This window comes from Clarias gariepinus, chromosome 7 (genome assembly GCF_024256425.1).
Source record: "Clarias gariepinus isolate MV-2021 ecotype Netherlands chromosome 7, CGAR_prim_01v2, whole genome shotgun sequence".
Taxonomy (NCBI): domain Eukaryota; kingdom Metazoa; phylum Chordata; class Actinopteri; order Siluriformes; family Clariidae; genus Clarias; species Clarias gariepinus.
In genome coordinates this window covers 2,377,887-2,405,789 of record NC_071106.1, presented here as the reverse complement: position 1 = coordinate 2,405,789, position 27,903 = coordinate 2,377,887, and the positions used below count along the sequence as shown (strand labels likewise).

Sequence of the window (27,903 nt, the reverse complement as noted above, 5' to 3'; positions counted from 1 at the left end):
GGTTTAGGAAACATTATTTCAGAATGTCAGTCTGGTTTTATGAAAGGCCGTCACATTTCTAACATAATAAGATTAGTATTAGACTTGCTGGATTATTCCAACTCAATCTGTTCAGATGGTCTCATACTCTTTCTTGATTTTCATGAAGCTTTTGACTCCATAGAACACAAATTTATATTTTGTATTCTAGAATTATTTGGTTTTGGTAAAGCTTTTATTGAGACTGTTACCATGTTTTAAAGGGGTATTAATAGCTCAGTGATTGTAAACTTTGACACCTCTAAGAGATTTGACATCCATCGTGGAGTCAGACAGGGCTGTCCAATCTCCCAATTTTTATTTATTTTAGCCACAGAGTTACTCTGTTTAAGAATCACCCAAGATAAGAATTTGAAAGAAATTAGTGTATTTGATAAGGAGATCAAAATTGCACAGTTAGCGGATGACACTACTCTGTTCTTGAAAGACAAAAAGCAGTGACTAAAAGCTCTGGAATTAGTTGAACATTTTTCTTGTGCCTGTAAGGGTCCTCCACTAGAGGTCACTGTTTTTATTTTGTAGTTTTTGTTGGCCGACTCAGTTTCCCAGCAGGCACCTCGGTCAGGTGAGGCAGTGCACACCTGAACCGAGGTAGCCATCAATCAATCTATAAATAGCTGTTTAGACTGGGAAACTGGGTTGAGCATTTTTGGTAACACCACTGTCATTTGTGTGGGCATTTTGTTCTGTTTTGTTATTTGTTTAGTTTGTACTTTGATTTTAGTTGTGTTGACTTGGCCTCTCTTATTGGCAATGTTTCTGTGTATCTTGTGTGTCTGTGTTAGTGGAGCTGATTCAGTCCTGTGTTCTTGTGTTTAGCTAGAGCAGGTAAGTAGGTAGGTGTGTGTTTGGCTAGGAGCGTGTTTAGCTAAGATCTATGTTGTGTTACAGTAACTAGCATGCTTCTAGCCATAGCCCCTCTGTGTCTCTAGCTGTCCTGTGTTTCCTCTCACCCTAGTGTCCCAGTGCGCCTAGTTTTAGAGTGCTGTCCCTCCGGGCTTTGGAGTAACGACTAGCTTGTGAGTGCCGCCTCGCTTAGTCTTGGAGGGCTGCCTCGCCTAGCCACTGGGTATCCTCTGTCTGTTTCTGTGCCCCCATTCCCTAGTGTGTGTTAATCTATTAGGTAAGTGTAGCTTAGTGCATGTTGGGGCTAAAGACATGCTTAGCTAGGTGTATGTGTAGCTACTTGCCATGGTTAAGCAATGCTTAGCCATGTTTAGCTAAAAGCCATGCCTAGCTGATTGCCATGTCTTTAGCCCTCATCCCGTCCCTCTCTTGGTCTCTCGTCTCTAGTCTTTACGTGTCTCCCGTTCTCTCTAGTGTCTCCCGTTTCAGCTCCACGCCTCGTTTGTGTCCTGTTTTGTGTCTCCTGCCTGTGTCTCGCCACAGGGCATGTTTTGTGTCTCCCCCTGCCTGTGTCTCGCCACAGGGCGTGTTTTGTGTCTCCCCCTGCCTGTGTCTCGCCACAGGGCGTGTTTTGTGTCTCCCCCTGCCTGTGTCTCGCCACAGGGCGTGTTTTGTGTCTCCCCCTGCCTGTGTCTCGCCACAGGGCGTGTTTTGTGTCTCCCCCTGCCTGTGTCTCGCCACAGGGCGTGTTTTGTGTCTCCCCCTGCCTGTGTCTCGCCACAGGGCGTGTTTTGTGTCTCCCCCTGCCTGTGTCTCGCCACAGGGCGTGTTTTGTGTCTCCCCCTGCCTGTGTCTCGCCACAGGGCGTGTTTTGTGTCTCCCCCTGCCTGTGTCTCGCCACAGGGCGTGTTTTGTGTCTCCCCCTGCCTGTGTCTCGCCACAGGGCGTGTTTTGTGTCTCCCCCTGCCTGTGTCTCGCCACAGGGCGTGTTTTGTGTCTCCCCCTGCCTGTGTCTCGCCACAGGGCGTGTTTTGTGTCTCCCCCTGCCTGTGTCTCGCCACAGGGCGTGTTTTGTGTCTCCCCCTGCCTGTGTCTTGCCAGAGAGCCCCTGTTAGCACAAAGTTAAGTATGGTTTGAGTTTGTTTGTTCCTTTGTTTGTATCTTTATTTATACTTTGTGTTTACCCTTTATTAAAAGACTCTTTTTTTTGGTTACACCACCCCTCTGCCTCTATGCCTGCTCCTTCCGCCCACGGCGTTCAACACCTGCCAATACACCCAGTTCATGACAGTGCCACATGTCGAAGTGTGAAATTATTTCAGTCCATGATATACAGTAGATGATGTACTTTTAGAAGGTATTCCAGTTAAGAATAGTGTAAAATATTTAGGAATTCATATCACAAGAAATTTTATTTGTAGACATAATTTAAACTTTTCTGATAAAATTATTAAAACTAAATATATTTTTAACAACTGGCTTCAAAGGGATCACTCTTTATACGGTCGTGTTCTTTTGTCCAAGGTTGAAGGGCTTTCTCGTTTTGCATATTCTGCTCTTTCTTTATTTGTCAGCGATAAAAAGGAAATTAATAAACTATTTTTGGATTTTGTTTGGAAAAATAGACCCTACAAATTAAAAAGAGAAGCGCTTGCTAACTCTAGGAGCGAAGGTGGTCATGATTTTTTGGATTTTGCTGATACAGTGAATACTAAGTAAATTGGCTGAAGAGAGACCTTAAAAATACAATGTCTATTTTTTTTTTTAAATTTCAAATAAGATCTTTGACCAACTTGGTGGCTTACCTTTTTTATTAAAATCCAATTTCCTTCCCAGTAAATTACCTATTTCCTTATCCAATTTTCATCCGCAATGCCTTCTTTCATGGAAACTGTGTTTTATTCATGGCTTCTCCCCCCACAAAGTTATAATTTGGAATAATGAAATATAACTGTCAGAAATAGGTCTCTTTTTTCCCCTAGATGGTTTAATAACAACTTTAATTGTATTCTATCTGTGTTTGATGATTCCGGTAACATCTTAACTTATGAACAATTTATGAATCTTCATAATTTTCCAGTCCCACCAAAAGAATATAATACCTTAATGAAAGCTATACCAACTGGCTTGATTCAGTTTAATTTAAGTTTAATAAAGGCAACATTGCTTATCCATCTTTACGCTTGGATGGAATTAATATTTTAGATCGAAAATGTAATAAACATATTCGCAAGATTTTTCAGTCAAAAAGAAAAATTACTCCAAGAGGGAAATTTTACTGGAGTTCATTTATAATAAATGTAAATTGGAGAAAGGCCTGGCTATTACCAAATAAGTTTTGTATTTCTAACAAAGTTAAGGAGATTCACTTTAAAATTCTTCATAAAATTTATCCAGTTAATTCGACCATTTCGAGATGATGAGTCTTGCTCTTTTTGTGGAATTGTGGAGGAAACTGCTGCTCACCTGTTTTTTGATTGTGGTATTACTAAAAAATTATGGATTGACTTAAGTGCTTATGTTTCTAACCTTACAAATGTGACCCATACCTTTGAGCTCAAGGATGTTATATTTTATTATGAAAACCCAAAGCTACCATCTGCCGAATATGTTGTTCATTTTATCATATTGAATGCAAAGTTTTTTTTATTCATAAACAAAAATGGTGTAAACCTCCTGTAACTTTCACCCTCTTTCTTGCTGAATTTAACCATCTTGTTTCCTCTCTTAGACTTACGAATAAAAAAAAAAAAAGTGTACAGTTTTTGGTGCATTTTGACAAATTTTCTGAAAGGATGTAACTTTATGTAATATTTTATTTACTTATTTTTCTTCTCTCTGTACTTATCTTTATGGATAATAATCTGTAAATGCAAACCAAAGACCTTTGTTTGCTTATTTTTATGTATGAATGTACATTGTAAAACTATATCAATGTCTTTCTTCACTCTAAAAAATAAAACTGTGCTGTACTCAATTTTTTTGGTGAAACATTTTTACACTTAAAAATATTGAGTAAATATTAAAAAATATAAAAATCATGTAAAATATACTTCATGAATTGAGTACAAGTAAGTAAAAAAATTAAGTAGACCTAAATAACTATATTTAGTACAATGATGTACAAAATTGAGTAAATGTAATGAAAATCTAAAGTTAATGCAAAGTGAAAATGGGTAAAATAATTGAGTAGATATAATTGAAATGGAAGGTAGAAGATACTAAAAATTATACTATTATTTAACAAACAAATGTGCTACATTTACTAAATATTTTAACTGAATGAAAGAAACAATACACACATTTTCATTTTAATGAAACATTTATTTGCCAAATTTGACAAGACATGAAGTCTAAACTCAACCTGGTTTACATGCAAATGACATGTAACAAGATCATAAACAAAGAGCTGAATTTATGTTATTAGTAAACAGTTTCAGAAACAATACTTATGCCACAAGTATTATACAGTTAACACATGGAAAGTAGACTTTTGTATTAGATCCTAATGAGTCACATTTTACATCTGAAAGATTGCACACCTTCACACTTTAGTTTCCTGCAAACTGTGGGATCCATACAAATGTGTGTGCAGACCTTCTCAGGTCTTAAAGAAGCAATGACAGTCTAAATGAACACAGGACACTAAATATCCATGACCAACAGTACCACTCCATAATGATCGAAATTCCTTTTGATGATGCGACAAATGCACACAGTTTACACCGCCATCCCATAATGCTGGCACCTAAAAAGGAACAATAGTATACAAGTAAGTACAAGTGTGACTGTTACTGTAAAGTCTACCAGACTGGTAAAATAGTACTTCCATTCAAATACATACTTTTTGGACTAATAGTCTATTTCTATCTTTGATTCAATGGTTACACATTTAATACTTCTGTAACATTTAAAAAGTTGACATTTACCTCCTGTTTTATCTCCATTCAACTTCTCTTCATTAGTGGTGTTGGTGCTGTGAAAGAGATATAGAAAATATATAACATGTTTCACACAAACACACACACACAAAATCAATCAGTTTTAGTTTCTTTTACTTACATAATGTTTCACTTCAATATTTTAATTTCATATTACTTTCTCCCAATTCTAATTCTGAGAGAAATGTTGTATTTTCACTAAATCTTTATATTTCATAGCTTTAGTTATTAGTACAGTACTTAGCACTTTTATTTTATAACATCTGCTGCTGCGTGCTCAGTGTTTAATCATGTTAAAAATACTCATATACAGTAACGGATAAAACAGAACCCGGACACTGCACCTCATTTCTGCTGTTTAAACCGGATTTGTTCTGAGTTTCTTCCTTAAAGTGTCGGAGTGACCGAGCAGACTCGCGGTTCAGTGTGTGAGGTGGACCGGTACACATGCGGTTATTATTTAAACATGTTAGTTTTATATCCCCTCCACAGTGGCGGTAGGCTGCGCAAAATCACCGCATTTGGCGGGAGAAATTCAAATATTGCGGCACAACCGCCGCTGGTTACACCGAGAAACCCGGAAAAAACGCGGACATGCACGCGCTGCTGCTCGGTGTTAAATCTCTTCTTTTACACCAGAGTTTAAGTGTCTGTATTAAACGCGCTTTAGCTGAGCAGTTCAGGGGTTGGAACAAACAAGCTAAATCACACTGAACCCCAGGACTGGCCTGTTGCTAGCTATCGTTAGCTCTGGAGCTCGGCTGTGACAGGATTCAGAACAGTAACTCACACACTATAAAGTTGTGTGTGCAGGCAGACAGAGTCATTATTACAGTAACTTGTGTTAGCTGTTTACTCACCAGGATTTGTAAGGAATGTTCCAGAATGTTCCAGGTGCTTCATGTCCATTCTCACAGCCTCACAGCCTCCTTGTCTCTGATGTTACACCAGATTTCCCATGAGCACTTGCACAGGGCAATTTACTCAATTATTTAAGTTTTTGTTGTTAAACATAAAAATATTGAGCTGGAATAATTTATAATTGTAGTTCTTGAAACTAATCAGTACAATTACTCCATTAACAGATATTTTGATTAAAATGTATCAAAAAATATAAAGTGCATGTTAAAAATATAATTCAGTTTGTCAAATACTGATTTTTACTAGTGAAGTAAACTTAAATTATAGTGTAAATTTAAGACAAAATGAATAATTGTTTTTTTAGGCATTTATTTTGATTTGTCTAACTCAAACAATCATGTATGTGACTTTTAGAGATTTTATTAAGGTAACATAACCTGTTTATAACTGTGAAATTTACAAGGCCACAGAATCATTTTTTAGAGTGTATCCTGTTCTTGTATGTTTTAATTCTTGCATTAATAATAATAATTTACTCAGTAGTTGATTCTGAGGATTTGTTGAGCGCCCCTAGTGGACGACTGAGGCACAAACAGGCAGAATCCGTATCACAATGATATAAGAAACCGCAGCTGTTTCACTTTTACAGAATTGTGTGATTAGACTCAGTGCTCTATAATCTGATTTTATTAACACCAAACATATTTGTTACATGTCGGTGTGATGTAGATGTGTATTATGAACACAAACTTTCCAACACAACTCAACTTCACCAGGGGGGTATTCCAGAAAGCAGGTTATGTGACATACCCGGGTAAGTTTGAGGGTAAGTTAGTGGATAAGCTCAACTTTCGGTTCCAAAAACGGAGGTAACTTTCTGGGTATGTATGTAACCATAGCAACTTACTCTCTGAAGATGAGCTGCTCGGTAGGAGGTTATGTTCCAGGGTCAGTTTGTTTCAGAAGGTTATTGAACATGGCGGCCCTTTTGATGATGATCCTGTGGACCTGAAGGCACAAATTATACGAGGTTTTTTTTCGCCGGGAGAGAGTTATAAGACCGTGTATTGATGTTTTTTCATTTCCTAATGATTATTTGAAAGAGCGTTATTGGTGTTCAATGGAATCGTTAATTTACTTAACACATCTCTTGAAACCGCATATTGTAAATGTCACAAACGGTCTGCGCTTAGAAAACATTCTGTATAGCACTTCGGGTTTTTTGCGTCAAGGCATTTTTTGTACAACGTGGGCGATGCAGAGCATGTGGGAAAGGCAACTGTGTGTCTGGCACTTAAACACTTCTTACACACATGTGTACAGTTCCCTGGCCATAAACCTCTGTGTGTTATTGGAGGAATTCCACAGAGTGGCAGGTTTGTTCTTTATAGTAAAATCCATGACGCATATTTAATATGTAGTCATACTATTTATATCTACTGTATACATGTGTTCATCCTGTACACACACACACATACTTAATCCTTCCATATATGACTTTCTATTTCAGGGTTTCCAAATGTAATTGGGTGCATTGATGGCAAACACATTCCTATTAAAGCTTCTTCAGTAAATGAGGGAGACGATGTTAATAGGAAATCTATTCATAGTATCAATGTTCAGGTAACAACTTAATTTTGTGTGCTTAATTTTTTGCCTTGTTAAAATCATTAAACTCATTACTTTTTTAATATGTGAGGCAACTCACATCATTACTAATGATGATGCAAAATGGCCAGGATCTGTGCATGATGCCAGAATTATGCATTGAATAGAGCAGGGTATGTTTTGCTCTATTCAATGTTTTGCTCTATTCAATGTATTTTTTTAAAATATATATTAGTATTGTACACTTGAATCATTACAGGACAGTACAATGGTTACTTGCTGGGGACAGAGGATACCCTTGTCTGCCCTATTTAATGACCCCCTACCCTGAACCTGATCCTGGACCACAGACACGCTTTAACCTGGCTCACAGCCGAACACGGGCCAAGGTGGAGATGACCATAGGGATCCTCAAGTCTAGGTTTCAGTGTCTGTGTGGGCTCCAGGTCAGTCCAGAGAGGGCATGCAACATCATAGTGGCTTGTGTTGTGCTTCACAACATTGTCACTATAAGAGGAGAGAGCCACCTTCCTTGTATTGAAGAAGATGGCCCAGAGGAACCTCTACAGATTTTTGCACACAACATGGAAGTGATGGAAGACAGGATTTGTCAAAATTACTTTTATTAAATTGTTTGCACTGGTCTGCTGCACAGTTCATTTCTTTATTTCCTGAAAAACAATGAAAGTAAAATGAAATAAAATGTGTTTTTTTAATGACATTGCTTTATATACACAACACTTTTAACATGCAACAGATTAATATACGCACAAGTTCTCACCTTAAGGTGACGCTCCAGTAATTCAATTTCTAGTGTTGCTTTTTTAATGGATAGCCTTTTCTCTTCCATTTAAGGTCCATCTCCATGTCACTTTTTCTTATTTGTTTTTGAAGATGAACCTTATACAGCTCCTACAGGAAGGAAACTAGGATTTATTATTAAAAATAATTAAATAAATAAAATTCTGTCAGACAATAAAATTAAAATATGGACAACTGCACACAAATTCTTACATTGATTAGATTGTGCATTGAGGTTAAAGGACCTTCATCCGTGGGTAAATCCCCAGGTATGTACTGTGAAAGCACAATGACAGTTTGTTACTCTAATGTAAAAAGGTTAGACGGGCTTCAGCCTTCTGTCTATTAGCTCCATGACAGAAAGAATATACTAAATCATGTTAAATAAATAGTTCAGTGATCGTGTAATCAAATATTACCTTTTTGCAGAACGTTTTTGTGTTTCATTTTCACTTGGCTTCTGGCTCCAGAAGGATTACACCTTATTAAATAAGAAACCATAAATTCCTAGTCAGTATACATTGGTATTTTAACCTAAAGAAATGAATGGCAGTAAAAGTAAAGGCTTTCATTTAACAGCCAAAAGGATGCGGAAGGGGTGTTTAATTATTTTGTATTATAATAAAAGGGGAGGCGATGTTACATTTGCAATTTAATACACTCACGCATTTACTCTGTCTTTTATTTTTTGCCATGCCGGCTCTCTTTCTTTATGCAGCCGTATTGCTTTTTATCATTATTATTGGCTTGAATTCCTCATATGTGTGCATTAAAACCTCTGTGAAATACGCCGCTCTCTTTATTTCACATTGATTTTCCATTTTGACTTGTGAAATCAGTAATCTATTGAAAATGTCTTTATAAATGCACCGTGCACGCGCACTAACTCTGGGTAACCAGTAGAGTGTTGATTAAACTTACTCTTATCAGGGGTACCGACATACTCGCGGTACTGTATGCGGGTTTGGGGTTAATCAACCCAGGGGTTAAGATTAACCAAATGGTAAGTTAACCAAGCTTTCTGGAAAACCCCCCAGGTCTAGGCTGAGCAACATTATGTGCCCAAAATATTGGCACTGAATGACCAGATTTTTTCATCAATAAATATTTTTCTGCCCTGATATATTCCAAGATGACGATGCCAAGATTCATTGGATAATGTGTGTGAGCCGTTCAGGGAGCATGAGGGATCAGTGTACATATTGCATCTATGTAAAGATCTCCAAAGGACATAAACATTTGTCTATAAGGGTAGAAAAAGATTTATTATTATTTTTATTATTATTAATAAATGTCACTTATACTTCTAACTATACATTACTCAGAGTATAATATTACACAGCTTGGTTTTCTTTCTCTGTAATACTGTATGTTTCATGTCATGTTTTTTAAGTATATATATATATATATAAAGAGAGAGAAAGAGAGAGAGAGGAAAACTCAGGGTTACAATAAAAGATAAAATGTTTTTCTGAGTGTTATAATTTAGCTGTTGTTATGGGTCCAATCCCCAGCCTTTTAGACACTCAAAACAATGTCTTCAAAGCAATCTGCTAGCTTTATTCTGCATTTCACTATTTTTCTGCTTGAGTTTGAAATTTCATTTTCTTCTATGTGTACTTTGGCAGACTAATAAAAAAGAGTCAGAATAATAATTCTGACATATGAACATAAACGATAGTATGAAACACCAGTTTGTGTTCCATATAAATAAGTAAAAATGTATTAGCCCACTGGCAAAAGAAATGTACACTAATATAAGAGGAGTGCAGAAAGGGTTAAACCCTCTGGGGTCTGAGGGCTGCAGTGACCTTTGCATTATGAATAGATGTCTAGACTCTAGATGAAATGGCATACTGTAGTCAAAGTTCTGTAATTAAGAGGTGTTTATTTCCACACACATTGTTCTGATAAAATGGGGAAAAAAACAGCATCAGGAAGGCTTCTTTTCTGCTGGAAAATGTATAAATCCAGGGGACTGGGACCAAAAAGTGGCCCTGGACTTTCTGGCCCACAGCAGCCCACATCATAATATATTGGCTCATTAATGTAGAGATAAATTTTTAACACCAGTTACTAGTATAAAAATATAACACAATACAGAAATCAATGCTATTTAAACATATTATTTCAAGTATCACTGAATATACACCGCATTCCAAATTATTATGCAAATTGGATTTGTTTTTAAATCAAACTCATGGATGGTATTGTGTCTCAGGGCTCTTTGGATCACTGAAATGAATCTCAGACACGTGTGATAATTAGTTTGCCAGATAAACCCAATCCACATTATTAAGCAGGCCACAGATTTCAAGCAAAATGGGAAAGAAAAAGGATCTCTCTGCTGCCGAAAAGTGTCAAATTGGAAAAGTTATGAAAACATTAGATATTTCACGAAAACTCATCGTACTGTGAAGATATTTGTGGCTGATTCAGAGCACAGACAAGTTTGTGCGGATCAAAGCAGAATGAAGAAGGTTTCTGCAAGACAAATTCATCAGATTAAAAGAGCAGCTGCTGAAATGCCATTACAAAGCAGCAAACAGGTATTTGAAGCTGCTGGTGCCTCTGGAGTCCCACGAACCTCAAGGTGTAGGATCCTTTAAAGGCTTGCAGTTGTGCATAAACCTTCTATTCGGCCACCCCTAACTAATGCTCACAAGCAGAAATGGTTGCAGTAGGCCAAGGCATACATGAAGACAAGATTTTAAACAGTCTTGTTTACTGATGAGTGTCGTGCAACCCTGGATGGTCCAGATGGATGGAGTAGTGGATGGTTGGTGGGTGGCCACCATGTCCCAACAAGGCTGCGACGTCAACAAGGAGGTGCCAGAGTCATGTTTTGGGCCAGAAACATTGGAAGAGAGCTGGTAGGCCCATTTAGGGTCCCTGAAGGTAAAAATGACCTCTGCAAAGTATATTGACTGACCACTTTCTTCCATGGTACAAAAAGAAGAACCGTGCCTTCCGTAACAAAATCATCTTCATGCACGACAATGCACCATCTCATGCTGCAAAAAATACCTGTGTCATTGGCTGCTATGGGAATAATAGATGAGAAACTCATAGTGTGGCCACCATCCTCCCCTGACCTCAAACCCATTGAAAACCTTTGGAGCATTCTCAAGCAAAAGATCTATGAGGGTGGGAGGCGGTTTGCATCAAAACAGCAGCTCTGGGAGGCTATTCTGACATTCTGGGAGGCTATTCAAGACATTCAAGCAGAAACTGTCCAAAAACTTCACAAGTTCAATGGATGCAAGAATTGTGAAGGTGATATCAAATAATGGGTCCTATGTTAAGATGTAACATGCCCTGTTAGGATGTTTTTGATTTAAATAGCTACACTCAAAAAAATGAACTTGGCTACCTGTTACATGTACTAAAATGTAATATGTTTTTTGTACATAATAATTTCATGTTTCCAAGATGAACATGAATAAATTATGTTGTATTTGCATGAAATTCAACGACTTAACATGTATTAGATTCAATCATGTTGAGATAAACCAAAGAGATCTTGTCACTATGGAAACCGGAAATTTTAGATCAAACATCGCGAGAAGATATCGCGAGAAGAGAACAGTTTGTTGAGAAGACAAACGTTTGGCGGGCGTGTGGAAAAGGTAAGCAGGAATTTATTCCCATCTTTCTAAATAGAAACGAAATACTGAACATAAATGTCACCTGCTGTTTAGCGATGTTTAGTCACGTTATTTTGGTTTAAGCTATTTCTTGTATTTTTAATCACACTTAAAATACAGACGGTTATATGCGCGTGCTTAATCTGCGGTTCGGTTCTGGTTTCGGTCTGTTCTCATGAGTTGTGAAGCGAGAGGAACAAAGTATAAATATTGTTTATTTGCTAAATTAAGTATCATGAATTTTAATTAAATATCTATCTTTTTACAGCAGGTTGTGACTGAAAAGTGTCCTGTCTGCATCTGACTTGAAGAGTTTCCTGACCAACCGTATCTAACTGTCATATTTAAAAATCATAATGTACAGTTATAAAGTATAAGACTTTTCTGTTTGTTTTTTATTTTTTTTTACCCATGATTAATACTTATTTGTGGTGTTTTATATTTTGTACATCTTTTCAAATTGATTTGTAAGTTGCTGCTGGTGTAAAATAAAAATCTCTATTTTATCACATTTGTCTTATGCTTCCTTCCTTTACAGAATTCTGCTGACCAGGGCTTAAAATTTAAATTTACGTGAGTTGGATCAACTTAATTTACAACTGAAAAATTTGTTGTACCAACACTATTCATTTATGTTAACAGTATTAAATTATGTTGGACGCAGCTGTAGTAAATAAGTTAAATGAACCCAATAAAATTTATTTGACTGAACCTAAGAACATTAAGTTTTGCCAACAAAATTACTTAATGCTGAAAGAGAGCCATTAAATCAGGTGGAAATTCTTTCCATGATTTAATTATGTTCATTCAACGAGTTATTTTTTTGAGTGTATTGATGTCATTAAATATGACCTCCTAAAGCTGCAAATTCAACAAAAGCCTATTTTCAGTTCTTTACAACCTATAAAATGTTTTAACTCTGTTGTGCATAATAATTTGGAACAGTGCGTTTTCAGTTTTTTATTTTTGAAATATATATTGTTGTCATTAGGAAGTTTGTTCAATAAAATTCAAACTATACCCTAATAGTTGATGACTAGAAAACTATACTGACTGTCATTTGCATTTAATAATTATGAATATTAGGGAAATATATCATTTGCGTAATAATTTGGAACGCCGTGTATGTTGGGTCATATTAGTACAAAAAAAAAAAAAGAAAAGGAAAAAAGAAAAGAACATCAGGACAAACAACATATAAAACTATAAAGACAATATTTTAAAAAGAATGGCAATAAAACTGAACAGGTAAGCTGAAATAAAATCAGTAGCAACATTAGCCCATCGCTAGTAAACTACACTGCGTTCCAAAGTATTACGTTCTTCTAGGATTGTTTTAAACTCACATGGAATATCATCATCAGCTGTATCACTGGTACTTGAGGCAGATGGCATTGGTTGTGCCCCACCTCCAAAATATTTCAACAGTGCCCCTAAAAAGTTTCATAAGAGTATAGTTGAATAAACAGAATTTTATTTTAACAGAAAAGCTATTTCAACAACAATAACAACAAACAACAATTATTTTAACATCAACCTATATGGCACCGCAGCAAGTCATCTGAACACCTAAAACATTAAGACATAATGATAGTGTGGCGTGGGCGGGGCGGCGGCTGACGACCAGCATGCCTTGCAGGGATGTCGGTGTGTTTACCCTGATGGAGAAGGGTGTTTGGGTTAGTGGCTTCGGCCCTGTTTGTGTGTGTGGGGGTGTGACGTGTGAAATGTGCTCTGGTTCAGGCTGAAGCTGAATTGGATGTAGGTTCCTGAGTGAAGGTGCTGCTCATGCCATACCTGCTGTGTGCCTAATAAAGTACTCCCAGCCATTGCATTGGGCAGCAAATAAGCTCACTCGTCTCTCCAGCATTCTTTCCGGCGTAAAAAGGCTAAATTGGTGTCAGAAGTGGGATGAAGAGTAACGGGTTCGAGCGCACAACGGAGGACCTTCTGAAAATCCAAGTGGGCCGCCGAGTAGCGGAGCGACTATTCGCGCAGAAGAAGCGCTTTCCTGACGGAGCTAGCGCGAGCACACCACGTCAACCAACGCGGAGCGGCAAGAAGAAAATCCCGGCGCTGGATCTCGGGGCGGAGGCTGACGGTGCGCAAGCGCCAGCTACAGCTCCGTGCGCCGGCGAAGCGACGGCGCGGGTGACTGTAAGGAGGCGCTGCGCGAGGCCAAGCGCGCTGAGCCCATAATGGCGGAACATCACGGCAAAAGAGCCGAGCGACCGCCCGCAGCTCAGTGGCGCTCGGTAGGTGAACCTAGCCAGGGACAGGGACCGCCGGACTACCGCTGCAACGTTCTCAGGCCTGAGGGACAGCCGGACTACCGCTGCAACGTTCTCAGGCCTGAGGGACAGCGTACACGAGCAGCCGCTAAACTAGCGCCAGGAGGACGCTTGGTAAGCCGCGATGGGCTTTACGTCGACCGTGTGCTGGACGGCGTCTTACTGTGGGCGCTCGTGGAGCGCCGTTGCGACATAGAACCCGTCTGAGCCAGCGTGCAGCCGAGTTACAGCGTCACCCGCACCAGCGCTCGCGGGCACCGCTGCAAGACTTTCGGGTGGGGCACCTATGGGGCGAATGGGCGTGGACACTCACAGCCAGCTCGATGTCATCTACCGGGTGCGGTTGGCGGGGCGGGCACGAGTTTTGCTCCACCCGGACCGTCTTGCGCCTTGCCAGCCGCACGCCGGGGAAGCATCGAACTCTGTGGAGGCCGGACTGCCTCAGGACTACGTTCGCGTTCATCCCTCACCTGCCAAAGGAGGCCGACCGCCTCCACGCCTCCGAAACAAAGTTCGTCGTGGTGACCAGGGATTTTAACATCAACCATGGTCACAGCTCGGGTGGCGGCTGACGACCAGCATGCCTTGCGGGGATGTCGGTGTGTTCACCCTGATGGGGAAGGGTGTTTGGGTTAGTGGCTTCGGCCCTGTTGTGTGTTTGTTGGGGGTGTGACGTGTGAAATGTGCTCCGGTTCAGGCTGACGCTGAATTGGATGTAGGCTCCTGAGTGAAGGTGCTGCTCATGCCATACCTGCTGTATGCCTAATAAAGTACTCCCAGCCATTGCATTGGGCAGCAAATAAGCTCACTCGTCCCTCCAGCATTCTTTCCGGCGTAAAAGCGCTACAATATAATAACACAGACCCCAAACGTAGGCCAGTCCAGTGTAAGTAATGTTAAACTGTTATCATTAGCAAAGTTATAAAACAGAAGTTTATTTTTTATTATGCATCATAATTTTTGTCTCATCCTTTGCACAAAGGATTTCTCTGCACCAGAAAGATATGTCCTTTTTTGTGACGTTATTAATTGTTTTGCTGCAGTGACACGGCTTCTTCAATAAATTTAAGTTAACTTACCTCAGGCATCGTATGGCTCATACTCCAACTGTGCATGCATCCTGCAGCAGCCAGTTAAAATAATATTGTTTTATATAATAATGTTTTTTAAATTAAATAATGGATTTCATTACCAATATGATATCAACTGAAATATTAAACCTATATAAATTATACTCTCGGGGGCCCCTTGGTGGCCCCTTTGGCCGGCTCTGAGTTAAAGCACTGTATAGAGAAGAGAGAAAAATAAATCTTAGTTTTTTTCTCACAAATTGTGAAAATATTTGAAAGATTCTGGTGTTTTAATTGATTTTGTGGCAGAGAAGTTTTGAAGTTTTTTCCCCTCAGCTTTATAAAACAAGTAGGACATTTATAATCAGTTAGAATGACTAATACACAGAGTTAAATAACGACATAATGTGTGTAATAAGATACTTGATGTCGGTATGAAGGTATTGAGGACATTAAAGTTATCCTGTAGCTGATAAATGTTAATGTTACTGTATTTAGGATAGTTAAGATAACTGAAGATCATTTTACTAATATATTTTTCTCCTAATCAGACTGTGCGAGGAGAGACATGGACAAGAGGCTGACTGTATGTTTAGTACTTAAATAAATTCCAAACAGCAATTAATTGTTAAAAATATCATCATTATTTTAAAACCTCACAAATTCAGGCTGCCAAAATCCAGGTTCAGGTAAAAATAGACTCTTTCTTTCTTTCTTTCTTTCTTTCTTTCTTTTTGTCTTTGGATCTATTTTATAGAGATTCTGATCATGTAGAACTGTAGTTTTTTTTTTAAAAACTGGTTATAAGTAGACCAAGAATGTCATGCTTATTAGCAAAATAAAACTAACACACATTTTTCCTTAGAATTACCATAATGGATTATATCATTGACAGGAAACGTATGTGATAAAAATCTAAGAAACCACCAAATCTGTGAGAAAAAAAATTCAGTAACTTCAAAATCTCAACCCCGTCCTATTCACCACACAAGGCTAACTTCACATCAGGTGTTTATAATCACAAAAACAGATCTCTCTGTAGGCCTTAAAGCAGCCCAACAATTCTCGTCTTAGTGCCCAGAACATAAAGTTTACATGTGTAACAAAGACAAACTCTCACACGATGGTAAGTATAAGGATGAGCTGTGTTTATTTTCAGAAAGATCATTAGGAGATGAAGAGTCATATAATGCAAGTCTTTATTCAAAAGTTACTTTCGCTGCGTGACAGATGTCGGTTGAGATTTCCTCCTGTTTCTTTTTGTGGAGACAATGGTTAGCGAGGAGTTTCTTATGGAAGAGACCTGGGAGTGACGGGAGGCATACACCACGGAGCCTAAGCCTTAGGTTGATTATCAATTAAATTAAGTTAATTAAATTAATCAACTTCCATAATATTTCTAAAAAAAAAAGTTATATTTTAGTTTATAATTGCTTTCTTTAAAATAATTTGTCATAATAATGACTTGCTTAAATAATTGTATATCTTAGTTTGAGACATGTGAGCTTTCACATCCATTAGACAGCTGAGTCCTAATGAAGACATCAGTGTCAAACCAAGGTTTTAAACAAAATGGTGTAGTTGCTTTAATACAAATTTTGTCTAATTTTTCTGTAATAATAATTATTTTCATCAGTAAAAAGCAGGAAAACACTACAGTGTTGGCCAAAAGTATTGAGACGAAAGTAAAATTTAATGTTTTAATGATTTAAAAAAAAAAAAAATAAATAGCGACAAGATCAGGATAATAAGAATAATTTTCAAATACAACAGTCAGTTTTATTTTATATAATAAATATAATTTAGTATGTAAATTCAAATTCAAATTCAAATTTTATTTGTCACATACACAGTCATACACAGTACGAAATGTAGTGAAATGCATTATACAACTGCCATTGACCCTAAAAGAGAATTAAAATTTACAAATAAGAAATAAATATGAATAAAAGAAATACGATAGAAAAATTAAATAGAAAAATTAAATTAAACTGGGAAAAATAGAACTAAAAATAAAAATAGAAATATAATGTACATAAAAATAGAAATATACTGTACAATTTGAAATATACTGTACTGGGTGTGCAAATATGCATAGAACAAAGTGTCTTTGTGCAGAGGTTATTAAAGTGTCTTTGTGCACTGCTCCAGGATGTAAACGTAAATAAAGGTGGTCAGAGCAGTCGTGACGGCAGCCGACCTCACCGGCGCCATCTTGGATATCTTGGATTGTTTTGTAGTCATTCATTTATGTAGTCATTCATTTTTTAGAACCTGCTGGATCCGAAGTCAGAAAGATGTCTGCAGTACTCTGGCGTCACTCACTCAGTCCGTCCCTGCTTGATGGCTTCCTTAATATCATGTACAGAATTTTTTTTGGGACAGAACTTAAGATTCCCAATGCATTTTTTGTGCATAAATTTGCTCCATCAATAAAATACAAGCCATACTATATGCTGTCCTAATACTTTTGGCCACCACTGTAAGATGGGCAGGTGGTCGTCCAAGACCAGAGTTGAGCATCACTGCTTTAAGGGAACTTCCCTGGACAAAATTCCTCTAAACGAAACTCCATGTGACGATGTTAGCACATACATCTTTTACTCAATGCGTTACCCTGGTGACATAAACACCTTGGATACCTGTTGCTGTTATCTTCTGTATTTTGCAATGCATTGAGGTCTAGTCCTATTTGCTAATGTTTTAAATAACGATACATTTCAGTATTTGTTTGGAAACTGATTGGAGTGTATAAGTGCAAAGCTGATCAAATCTCATTACTCTTCTATCGAAGTAATTTGTTTTGTGTAGCAGCAGCAATTTAAAAGATAATTTTCAGTCAAGTATATAGGAACTTGCTGCAAACGTCATTATGTATTTACAGTATAAAACTTTTATTCTGAAGAGGCCACACGAGGAAGTCCTTCGTCTTTAACTCTGCGATTATTGGCATCTGCACCAACAAACAAACAGTAACTTAAACCTTTTTCTTTATTTTCTTGACAGTATTTTATTTATAAAGGTTGTACTACCAAAAGCAATGCATAAAGTTTATCCTTAGCAGGCTGTCGAGTTTGTGAAAATGTGTTTAGGGCTTACTTTAGTGCCGACATGTGAGTAACTCGAGCATTTATATTGTAGCGTTTTTACCGCTCAACAGAACTTGGAGAGACAAGTTAGCTTCCTGGCTGCCCAATGCAAAATGGCTGGGAGTACTTTATTGAGCAACAGCACATCCTACAGTCACTAAACAGACATCTACCCACACACACACACAACCTGGCCGAAGCCACTACCCCAAACACCTTTCCCCAACACGGTGAACACATCATAACCCCTCCCGCAAAGCATGATGGTCGTCTGTCAAACCCCACCCACGCCACACTGCCCCCACCCGAGCTGTGACCGTCCCCGGTCACCATGGCGAACTCAGTCCTGGAGGCGTGACGGTGGCCGGCGCTGGCGTTGTGAACGCCGGAGTCCTTCCGCGGGGGAAGGAGGGGTGCAGCCCCCCTCCCGAGGCGGACCGGCCTCCACAGAGTTTAATGTTTCACTGGCGTTGGGCCGATAGGGAGCGAGACGGTCTCGGTGGAGCACGACCACTCGCGACCGCCCCGTCAACCGCACCCGGTAGACTACATCGGAGAGCTGGGCAATGACTGTGCAGGGGCCCACCCAGTGAGACATGAGCTTATTCCCCCGGAAGAAAAAGGAGAGCCCCCTTTTTCTTCCGGGGGAATACACCCACACCTGCTCCCCAGCAGCAAAGTCTCGCCCCTGGCTGCGAGTGTCATACACGCGGCGCTGCTTAACACCAGCGTCCGCCAAGTGTCTACGTGCCAACTCATGGACACGGAACAGTTTGTCTTTCAGTACAAAAAAATAATCCAACCCCGGCTTCGTGGGTAAATCCACCTGTGGGGGGGAACCGAACACAAGGTCCACGGGCGTGCGCAACTCGCGACCGAACATTAACGCAGCTGGCGTCAGCTGTGAGGACTCCTGCACTGCTGTGCGATAAGCCCAAAGCACGAGAGGCAAATGTTCGTCCCAATCCTTTTGACGATCGCTGGTAAGCACGGCGAGTTGGGTGGTGAGCGTGCGATTGAAGCGTTCCATGAGGCCATCACTCTGCGGATGAGAGGGCGTGGTGCGGGTCTTTTTCACCCTGAGGCGCTCGCACACCGCCGCAAACACCTCCGCCTCGAAGTTACGCCCCTGATCGCTGTGCAACTGCTCCGGGGCGCCGAATCGGCAGAACACCTCATCCACCAGCACTCGAGCCGTCGTGGAAGCGCTCTGGTCAGGGACAGCAAACGCCTCCGGCCACTTGGTGAAATAATCCATGGCCACTAGCACATACCGGTTCCCACGATCGGAGATAGGAAACGGCCCAAGAATGTCCACGCCCATACGCTCCATAGGTGCCCCCACCCGAAAGTCTTGCAGAGGTGCCCGCGAGCGCTGGGTAGGTCCCTTTTTTGCCGTGCAGACGTCGCATCTGTGCACAAAGAGTTCACTATCCGTGTGGCAGCCCGGCCAGTAGAAGCAAGCGCGCAACCGCCGCAGCGTTTTAGTGACTCCGAAGTGTCCCGCACCCGCATGCCCGTGTACCATTCCCAACACTCGTGACCGCAGATTCCGCGGCACCAGCAGCTGAAAAGATTCGCCAGCGCCGCATGGTCGTTCCCAGTGACGGTAGAGTAAACCTCCCCGCAACACTAGTCTGTTGAACTGGGAGTGGAGAGCTTTTTCCTCGGGCCCCAGGTGAGCAACCGCGGCATAATCCGGTCTCTGGCCCGCGTTAACCCACCCCAGCACCCGCTGCAGCGCCGGATCCTTCTCCTGCTCGGCAGTTAACTGATCACAGTCCATCTGGGGCACAGGCGAAACGGCTACAGGCGATAGTTTACGCGACGCAGTAACTCGGCTGCACACCGGATCGGACGGCTGGTTACCGACAGGGGCTCCGGAGGACTGCGCAGGGAGAACATTCGGCTTCACGGGGGTCGGAGAGTGTTCGATGTCGCGATCACCCACGCGCTCCTCCACCCGCTCGCAGTGCCGACAACGCTCTTTGCTGCACGGCCGGCGGGATAAAGCATCGGCGTTGGCATGTTGTTTTCCCGCTCGGTGCTGAACGGTAAAATGGTAGTCCTGCAACCGCTCGAGCCATCGCGCTAACTGCCCCTCGGGCTCTTTAAAACTAAGCAGCCACATCAGCGAAGCGTGATCGGTCCGCAGCAGGAAGGATTGCCCGTATAAATACGGCCTAAAATGTTTAAGTGCCGCGACGACCGCTAGCAGCTCTCGCCGGGTGACGCAGTAGTTCCTCTCCGGTCCTGACAACGCGCGGCTGAAGTAAGCTATAGCATGCTCTTTACCCTCGGAAACCTGAGACAGGACGGCCCCCAGCCCTACATCGCTTGCGTCCGTGTCGAGGATAAACATACGAGATGTATCAGGATATCCGAGAACGGGCGACGTGACCAAAGCTTCCCGTAACCGAGTAAAAGCACGCGCGTGCACCCTGTCCCAGCGAAACGGCTGATTCTTTCTTGTGAGCCCGTGCAGCGGACTGGCGATTGTGGCAAAATCCTTCACAAACCGGCGATAGTAAGAGGCTAACCCGAGGAAGGTGCGCAGTTGTGACACATTTAGCGGTTCAGGCCAATTCTGCACGGCCGCAATTTTTGCTGGATCGGTGGCAATACCTCTAGCACTAATTACGTGTCCTAGAAAACCCGTCTCCCGCCGCAACAGCTGGCACTTTTTGGGGTTGAGCCGCAAATTCGCCCGCCTGATAGCCAAAAATACTTCACGTAAGTTAGCTAGCGCGACCTCAAACTCCTTGCCGTGCACCAATAAATCGTCCAGGTAAACGACACAACGGTTGCGAGGAATATCCGTCAACACTTTCTCCATCAACCGTTCGAACGTCGCTGGCGCGTTACAGAGGCCGAACGGCATGCGCCGGAATTGCCATAGCCCTTGACCGATCGAGAACGCGGTTTTTGGTCGTGCTTCCGGGGCGAGCTCTACTTGCCAATACAACCGCGCTCGCCTTGATCTAATACTCCCCAGCGCAGCAGCGAAACCGTAGAGCCAGTGTCCACGAGCGCCCGTAGCGAAACGTTGTCCAGGCCACAGTTCACGTAGACACCCGCGCGATTTCCTACGCGTCCTGACCGGAAGTTGAACCCGGCCGTTGGGGAAGCAAAGACGGCTGTAGGAGGCGGCTTCTCCTCGGCTAGTTTTAACGGCTGCTGGAGTACGTTGTCCTCAGGCCTGAGAACGTCGCAGCGGTAATCCGTCAGTCCCTGGCCTCGGCGTGGTCGCGGAATCTCGGAGGCTAAGTCGAGGCCTAGCCGCGACGGGTAGCCCTGTCCCCGGCTAGGTTCAACTACCGAGCGGCCCCGAGCCACGGGAAAACGCTCGGCTCTCTCGCCGTGGTGGTCTGCCATGATGGGCTCTGCGCGCTCGGCTTCGCGCAGCGCCTCAAACAGGGAAGCCGGTGCCGCCAACCGGATGTGCTCGCGAAGCCGCGACGGCCGAATTCCCCGCAGGAACGCACGCCGTGCTAGCTCTTCCTGCTGGACGGGCCCGAATTCCGGGTAGCCCCGGCGTGCGAGAGATCTCAGGTCCATGGCGAACGCCCCTAGTGGCTCGGAGGCGCTCCGCACGCGGGTTGCCAGCTCCTCGCACGCGGCCTCGTTACGGTCATTCGCGCCGAACCGGAAGTGGAGCGAGTCCCGCAACTTCGCCCAGTCCTTCCGCTCATCCGGACGAAGGTCTTCCAACGCCCGGAGTGCTTCGCCCTCCAGCGAGAGGGCCACCCGGACGGCTGTTTCCGCCGGGGACCAGCCCGCGAAGTCAGCGGCTAGCTCCACCTGGGCGATGAATGCGTGGGGCGTGATAGCGCCGTTGTAGGACGGCAGGTGCAGCTGCAGGTCGCCTCGCCGGCTGACGGCGCACGGAGCTGTTGCTTGCTCTGGGGTGCGCTCTAAGCCGTTACTCTCCATCCCACTTCTGACACCAAATGTAGCGTTTTTACCGCTCAACAGAACTTGGAGAGACAAGTTAGCTTCCTGGCTGCCCAATGCAAAATGGCTGGGAGTACTTTATTGAGCAACAGCACATCCTACAGTCACTAAACAGACATCTACCCACACACACACACAACCTGGCCGAAGCCACTACCCCAAACACCTTTCCCCAACACGGTGAACACATCATAACCCCTCCCGCAAAGCATGATGGTCGTCTGTCAAACCCCACCCACGCCACAATATTTTCATGGATTTTGTTAATTAAACTTTGTTAATGTTAGGAATGGGTTTTGTTAGACAATGCTGTGTGAATATCACCTTACTATCTGAGTTGTTATCGTTGCTTGACAATTCTAGAGTAAGTTTATAAATTACTGCTTACTGCTTTTTTGCAGTGGTACTCTGGAATAAACCTGGAGAGAAACAGTTAGCCAAGGAGTGATTACAGGTACCGTGCATGTGTCCCCTCACAGGACCCGTAGAAAGTAAATACCAAAATGTTACTTGTACTGTACTGTTTTGATGAAATCCTGCCTTGTGCTGAAAACTCTGGTGTCAATATGTGGTGGTTAGTGTTAATATTGTGTTGGGACACAACAAATAAATCACTGTATAGCAATGCAAATGGTTTTCCATGGGCTCCTGTGGTGCCATAAAATGTCAGTAATATTAGGAAACCCGCTGGATCCGGCTGGGTATAGAGTCAGAAACATGTCTGCAGTCCTCTGCACTATCCTGACATAGTGTCATCACGTGTCTGAGAGAGAGAGAGAGAGAGAGAGAGAGAGAGACGAGAAGGAGACTAGTACAAAGTAAAAGTGAAAGTCTGAAGGTTGTTTTTGTGGCGAGAAAAACATGAAGTTATTTGCTGGGAGTAATAACAGTGAGTACATGAACATAAATCTGTAATGTGTGAGTGTTAGAATTATTTACTGAATGAAGATAAATTCTGTCTAAACATTACACACTTTACTATAAAAAAAATGTGGATAACACAGTGTTAATGCAGTAACTAAACCTGAGGGAAATAAACAGGTGTGTGTGTGTCCTCTGGTGTTTCTTACAGATGTCTAAAGTTTACAGTTGTTATTTGTTAAAGTGAGAATCACATTAATATTCATTCTAACAATTCATGACATATTTCCACTACATTTTTCTTCTTTTCACAAACAAAATAATCAGCAATAAACCCATAAACACAATGCCACTTCCTGATTTTATAACACACACACACACAAAGTGCCATTTTAGAGTAAAATGCAGAAATGTCAGATCAGAACTCCTCATAATGATTTTTTAATGTTTCTGTTTTGACTGATAAACCTTCATGTGATAGAAACACGATATTCTCATGCAGTTTGTACCTACAGTATATATTTTTGTATTTACTCATATTAACAAAGAATCTTGATCTTTATATTTAACACTATATAAAATATCTCTTTACAAAGGCTTAGTTTATTGAAACTTTCATATCATTTGAGCTCCATCAGGCTGTTGGAGAGAGTGAACATCTGTATTTACATGATACTGTGAAGGAATTGGATATTTATATTAGTAATTTCCTAATCTCTGATTTTTTACTCACCAGGATTAACCTTAATTTATGCTATAAGAAGTTTGACTTTCTAAAATAATGTCAGCGGAGTGTGAGAAAATGACGTCTGAAAAGAGTCTAGAAGAGGAGCTGGGAGAGATGAAAAGGTAAGTAGTTTAGATTAGCAATTTAGGGAAAAAAAAGAAAAAAAAACACCTGGTAAGAAATTCTGTGTGACCAGAACCAGGACCAGTTACCATGATTTACATAAACATCAGATGCAGAATGTATGTTAAATTTAGAGACTTTAGAAGATAAACATGCTAAGACATTTCTCTTTACTCTTTAGTGGAACTGAGATAAGGCCAAGGTCTTCTGAATCCAGCTGTGTGTCCTTTAAGAGTGACCACTCATTGCCACTCTTTATCAACTTTAAAGAGGGAACAGTCACTCAGGAAAGGTAGTTTTTTCATTGATTGAAAATTTTTTTGTAAATTTGTTCATTGATTGTCTAATGTAAAATAAAATGGACTCCTAAAAGTTCAATTTTATATTAAAATTAAAATATCATCATCATCATCATGATTAGCAGCAGTGATTTAGTTTGTTTGTTATAATACTTGTTCATCTGTTATAAATAGATTAAAAGCTTTTTTAACTATAAAGTGTAGTGAATCAGTTTACTTAATCCTTCAGCTGTCAATCATCTTTAAGAATGTCCAGGTTAGACTTCCTCATACTTGGGTTGAGTTCAGTCAGGGCTCTGTGCAGAACACCTGAGTTCTTCCACTCCAACACACACTTAACACAACATGTGTTCATGGAGATGACTTTATGTACAGGGGCATCATCAGTAGGCCTAGGAATCACCAGACATCGCCCGCTACAATGTTATCACAATACTTAGATGTTCAATTAATATTGCAATTCTGTAATTATCACAATTTTATAAGTACCCTAAATTAATGTTTATTGTTTTTTGTTTTGTTTTGTTTTCATCACAATTTTAAGACCTTAAACTTGACTTGAAAAAAACTTGACAAAAAGTTGTCATAACTGAAAAGTTTTTTGACCTTAGCTTTATTAAACAGCTTCACAACTGAATTGAACATGAATGTAGCTCGTTCCTAATATTAGTTTCCTCATTTTAAAACCAAGGGCCGTCTGCCATAATAATTATTTTTAAACAAACGTCACTAATAATTCACTCCTGCCACACAGGATGGTGATGTGTGAATAGTTTAGAGTGTACTACCTGTAGGGTTATTAAAAATGGCAACATTTTACTGCCTCAAACACCTCCACAGTCTTGAGCCAGTGTAAGCCTGTAAGTGTAAGTGTGTGTAATGTGTGGGTTTGAGACTAATTTGCTCAGAGTTTGGAGAAAAAGGTCGATCAGAGGGTTTTAATGTGCACAACTTTTGATATTGTAATGCAATAAAAAGTGTTTCTGTTGCGCCACTCGGATGCTTGTGCACATGCACAGAATCGGTTTTATCCAAAGTGATTGGTCGAGGCTGATCAAGCTGAAAAACCAGGACCGGTTACCATGATTTACATAAACATCAGATGCAGAATGTATGTTAAATTTAGAGACTTTAGAAGATAAACATGCTAAGACATTTCTCTTTACTCTTTAGTGGAACTGAGATAAGGCCAAGGTCTCCTGGATCCAGCTGTGTGTCCTTTAAGAGTGACCAGTCAATGCCACACCCATTCAACTTTAAAGAGGGAACAGTCACTCATGAAAGGTAGTTTTTTTATTGATTAAAAAATTTGATGTAAATTTGTTCATTGATTGTCGAATGTAAAATAAAATGGATTCTTGAAAGTTAAATTTTGTATTAAATTTAAAATATCATCAACATCATGATGAGAAGCAGTGATTTAGTTTGTTTGTTATAATACCTATTAATCTGTTATAAACAGATTAACAGCTTTTTTAACTATAAAGTGTAGTGAATCAGTTTACTTAATCCTTCAGCTGTCAATCATCTTCAAGAATGTCCAGGTTAGACTTCCTCATACTTGGGTTGAGTTCAGTCAGGGCTCTGTGCAGAACACCTGAGTTCTTCCACTCCAACACACTCTTAACACAACATGTCTTCATGGAGATGACTTTATGTACAGGGACATCGTCAGTAGGCCTGGGAATCACCAGACATCACCCGCTACAATGTTATTACAATACTTAGGTGTCGATTCAATTAATATTGCAATTCTGTAATTATTACAATTTTATAAGTATCCTAATTCAATGTTAATGTTTTTTGTTTTGTTTTGTTTTCATCACAATTTTAAGACCTTGAACTTGAATTGAAAAAAACAAGACAAAGTTGTCATAACTGAAAAGTTTTTTGATCTTAGCTTTATTCAACAGCTTCACAACTGAATTGAACATGAATAATTAAATGTACTGTAGCCCGTTCCTTATATTAGTTTTCTAACTTAAAACCAAGGGCTGTCTGCCATAATTATTATTTCTAAACAAACGTCAGTCTCCACTGCCTCCACATTATTTATCCTGCAGAGCTCAATGCTTTATGTTTTTGGATCATTCTGTATCTACTGCAAAGACTGTTGTGTGTGAAAATCCCACAAGATCATAAGTTTCTGAAATACTTTGTACAGGTCATTCTGGTACCAACAACCATGTCACAGTTATAGTTACAGAGATCACAAATTTCCTTCGTTCTGATGATCAGTGTGAGCTTTACCCGAAGCTTCTGTCCTGTATTTACATGATTTTATGAACTGTACTGCTGCAACATGATCGGCCGATTAGATAACTGCAAAGATGTGTCGATGTTCAGATGTTCCTATTAAAATGGACAACTGATCTAAAGCATTAATGTGCAGCATCATAAAGAAACAGCACAGAAATCTGACAGACCTGGAACATTAAGAAATACAACTGAGTGAATTTGTGTCGTGAGTGTGTGGTGCTATAAATGTAACGTTTACAGTGTTTGTTTATCCACAGAATCACAAAACAGAGCTCGAAAATCATCTGCAGAAATTCACTGGAGTCCATATTCAAGGTGTGTGTGTGTGTGTAAGTGTAAACAGTCAAATATTACATAAGGCATTGTTACTTTTCTTCATAATTTAGCTATGGGCTATTTTTAAAATTAAAAATTAGATTAACATCATGTGCAGTTGTCCAAAATATTAAATATATAATAAAAGAATTATCTGCTGTAATAGTGTCATAGTTTCTACCCCAAAGTGTAAACTCCTCTGTCATAAAGTCTTTCCCATGTGGGAATAAAATAGTCACAGCTTTAACTTTGACGGTTACAAAGCATTAATGCTGAGGCTCCTTCCATACATGCTAAATAAACCTGTACTTAAAGAAACTTCACAATATCAATCATCAGCCTGAACACTGTTTAGTGTTTATGTAGTAAATCCACCATACAGGTCTCTGTGAATGAGTCGTTACTATAGAAACAATGACGTATTAGAAAGACAGCATTAATATAAAGCTTTGATTTGTAGCTGCACTAGAGTCAGAGCTGCTGTTCATCAACACCCTCTGACCAATCAGAATCTAGAATTCAGCAGAACAATAAAATCACATGTTATCACAATATGTAACGTTCTTTTTTCAATTTTATTTCATTATGTTTTTCATCAGGAGCTGGAGCACAAATTTATCACATTATTGAAAAACAACTTGAACAGATTCAAGAACCTACTTAGTGCTGATTACCCAGCATGCTCTGAGGAGGAGGAGGAGGAGGAGGACTGTGTTAGAGAGGGTGTGCTGAAGATCACACTACACCTCCTGAAGAACATGAAGCAGGAAGACCTCGCTCAAAAACTGCAGATCAGTAAGAGTTTTAGATTATTAAAATATTCTATAAATTCTATAAAGGAGACAGACTGGTCTTCTGGTCTATATAATTATACTGATACATTTTATTCACATTAATAAGATTTTTTTGTAAACAAATGAATTAGTAGTAGAGATAATCCTAGAGAGACTGAGGAGGAGCTTCTTCACGCAGGCTATACAGGCTCTCAACCAGAACTCCACATAGGACTCAACTGATTGGACTTGCTATGTTTCCTTCACACGTGTTGGAGCTCAACAAAAACCAACCAGACTGAACATTTAAACATTTACACAGAACTGCAGCACACAGAACATATATGTTGCACATTTCTCGTTCTGTTTACATATAAATGAGGACCACTATTGAACTTT

At 40.5% G+C, this 27,903-nt stretch overlaps 1 protein-coding gene and 1 long non-coding RNA gene across 5 annotated transcripts in view; one reads left to right on the top strand and one right to left on the bottom strand.

The window, feature by feature from the left end:
• The window catches only part of LOC128527602 (NACHT, LRR and PYD domains-containing protein 3-like), a 159,120-nt gene that overhangs the window by 75,287 nt on the left and 55,930 nt on the right, over positions 1-27,903 (top strand). Inside the window, exons 1-5 of one of the 4 annotated variants that reach the window (XM_053500067.1) lie at positions 22,980-23,036; positions 23,745-23,857; positions 24,040-24,150; positions 26,674-26,731; positions 27,331-27,526. The exons of 1 other annotated variant lie outside the window; for it this stretch is intronic. In XM_053500067.1, the coding sequence (XP_053356042.1) occupies positions 23,790-23,857; positions 24,040-24,150; positions 26,674-26,731; positions 27,331-27,526 (433 nt within the window). In that variant the 5' untranslated portion in view covers positions 22,980-23,036; positions 23,745-23,789. Of the gene's footprint in view, positions 1-22,979; positions 23,037-23,573; positions 23,858-24,039; positions 24,151-25,334; positions 25,442-26,673; positions 26,732-27,330; positions 27,527-27,903 lie in introns of those variants that run through there. 2 more of the 4 variants (XM_053500066.1, XM_053500068.1) reach the window with 2 other exon arrangements.
• LOC128527626 (uncharacterized) lies at positions 4,404-5,741 on the bottom strand. The gene is made up of 3 exons (XR_008360900.1): positions 5,687-5,741; positions 4,815-4,861; positions 4,404-4,633 (listed from the first exon to the last, which is right to left on the bottom strand). It is a non-coding gene; the product is annotated as an uncharacterized LOC128527626 (long non-coding RNA).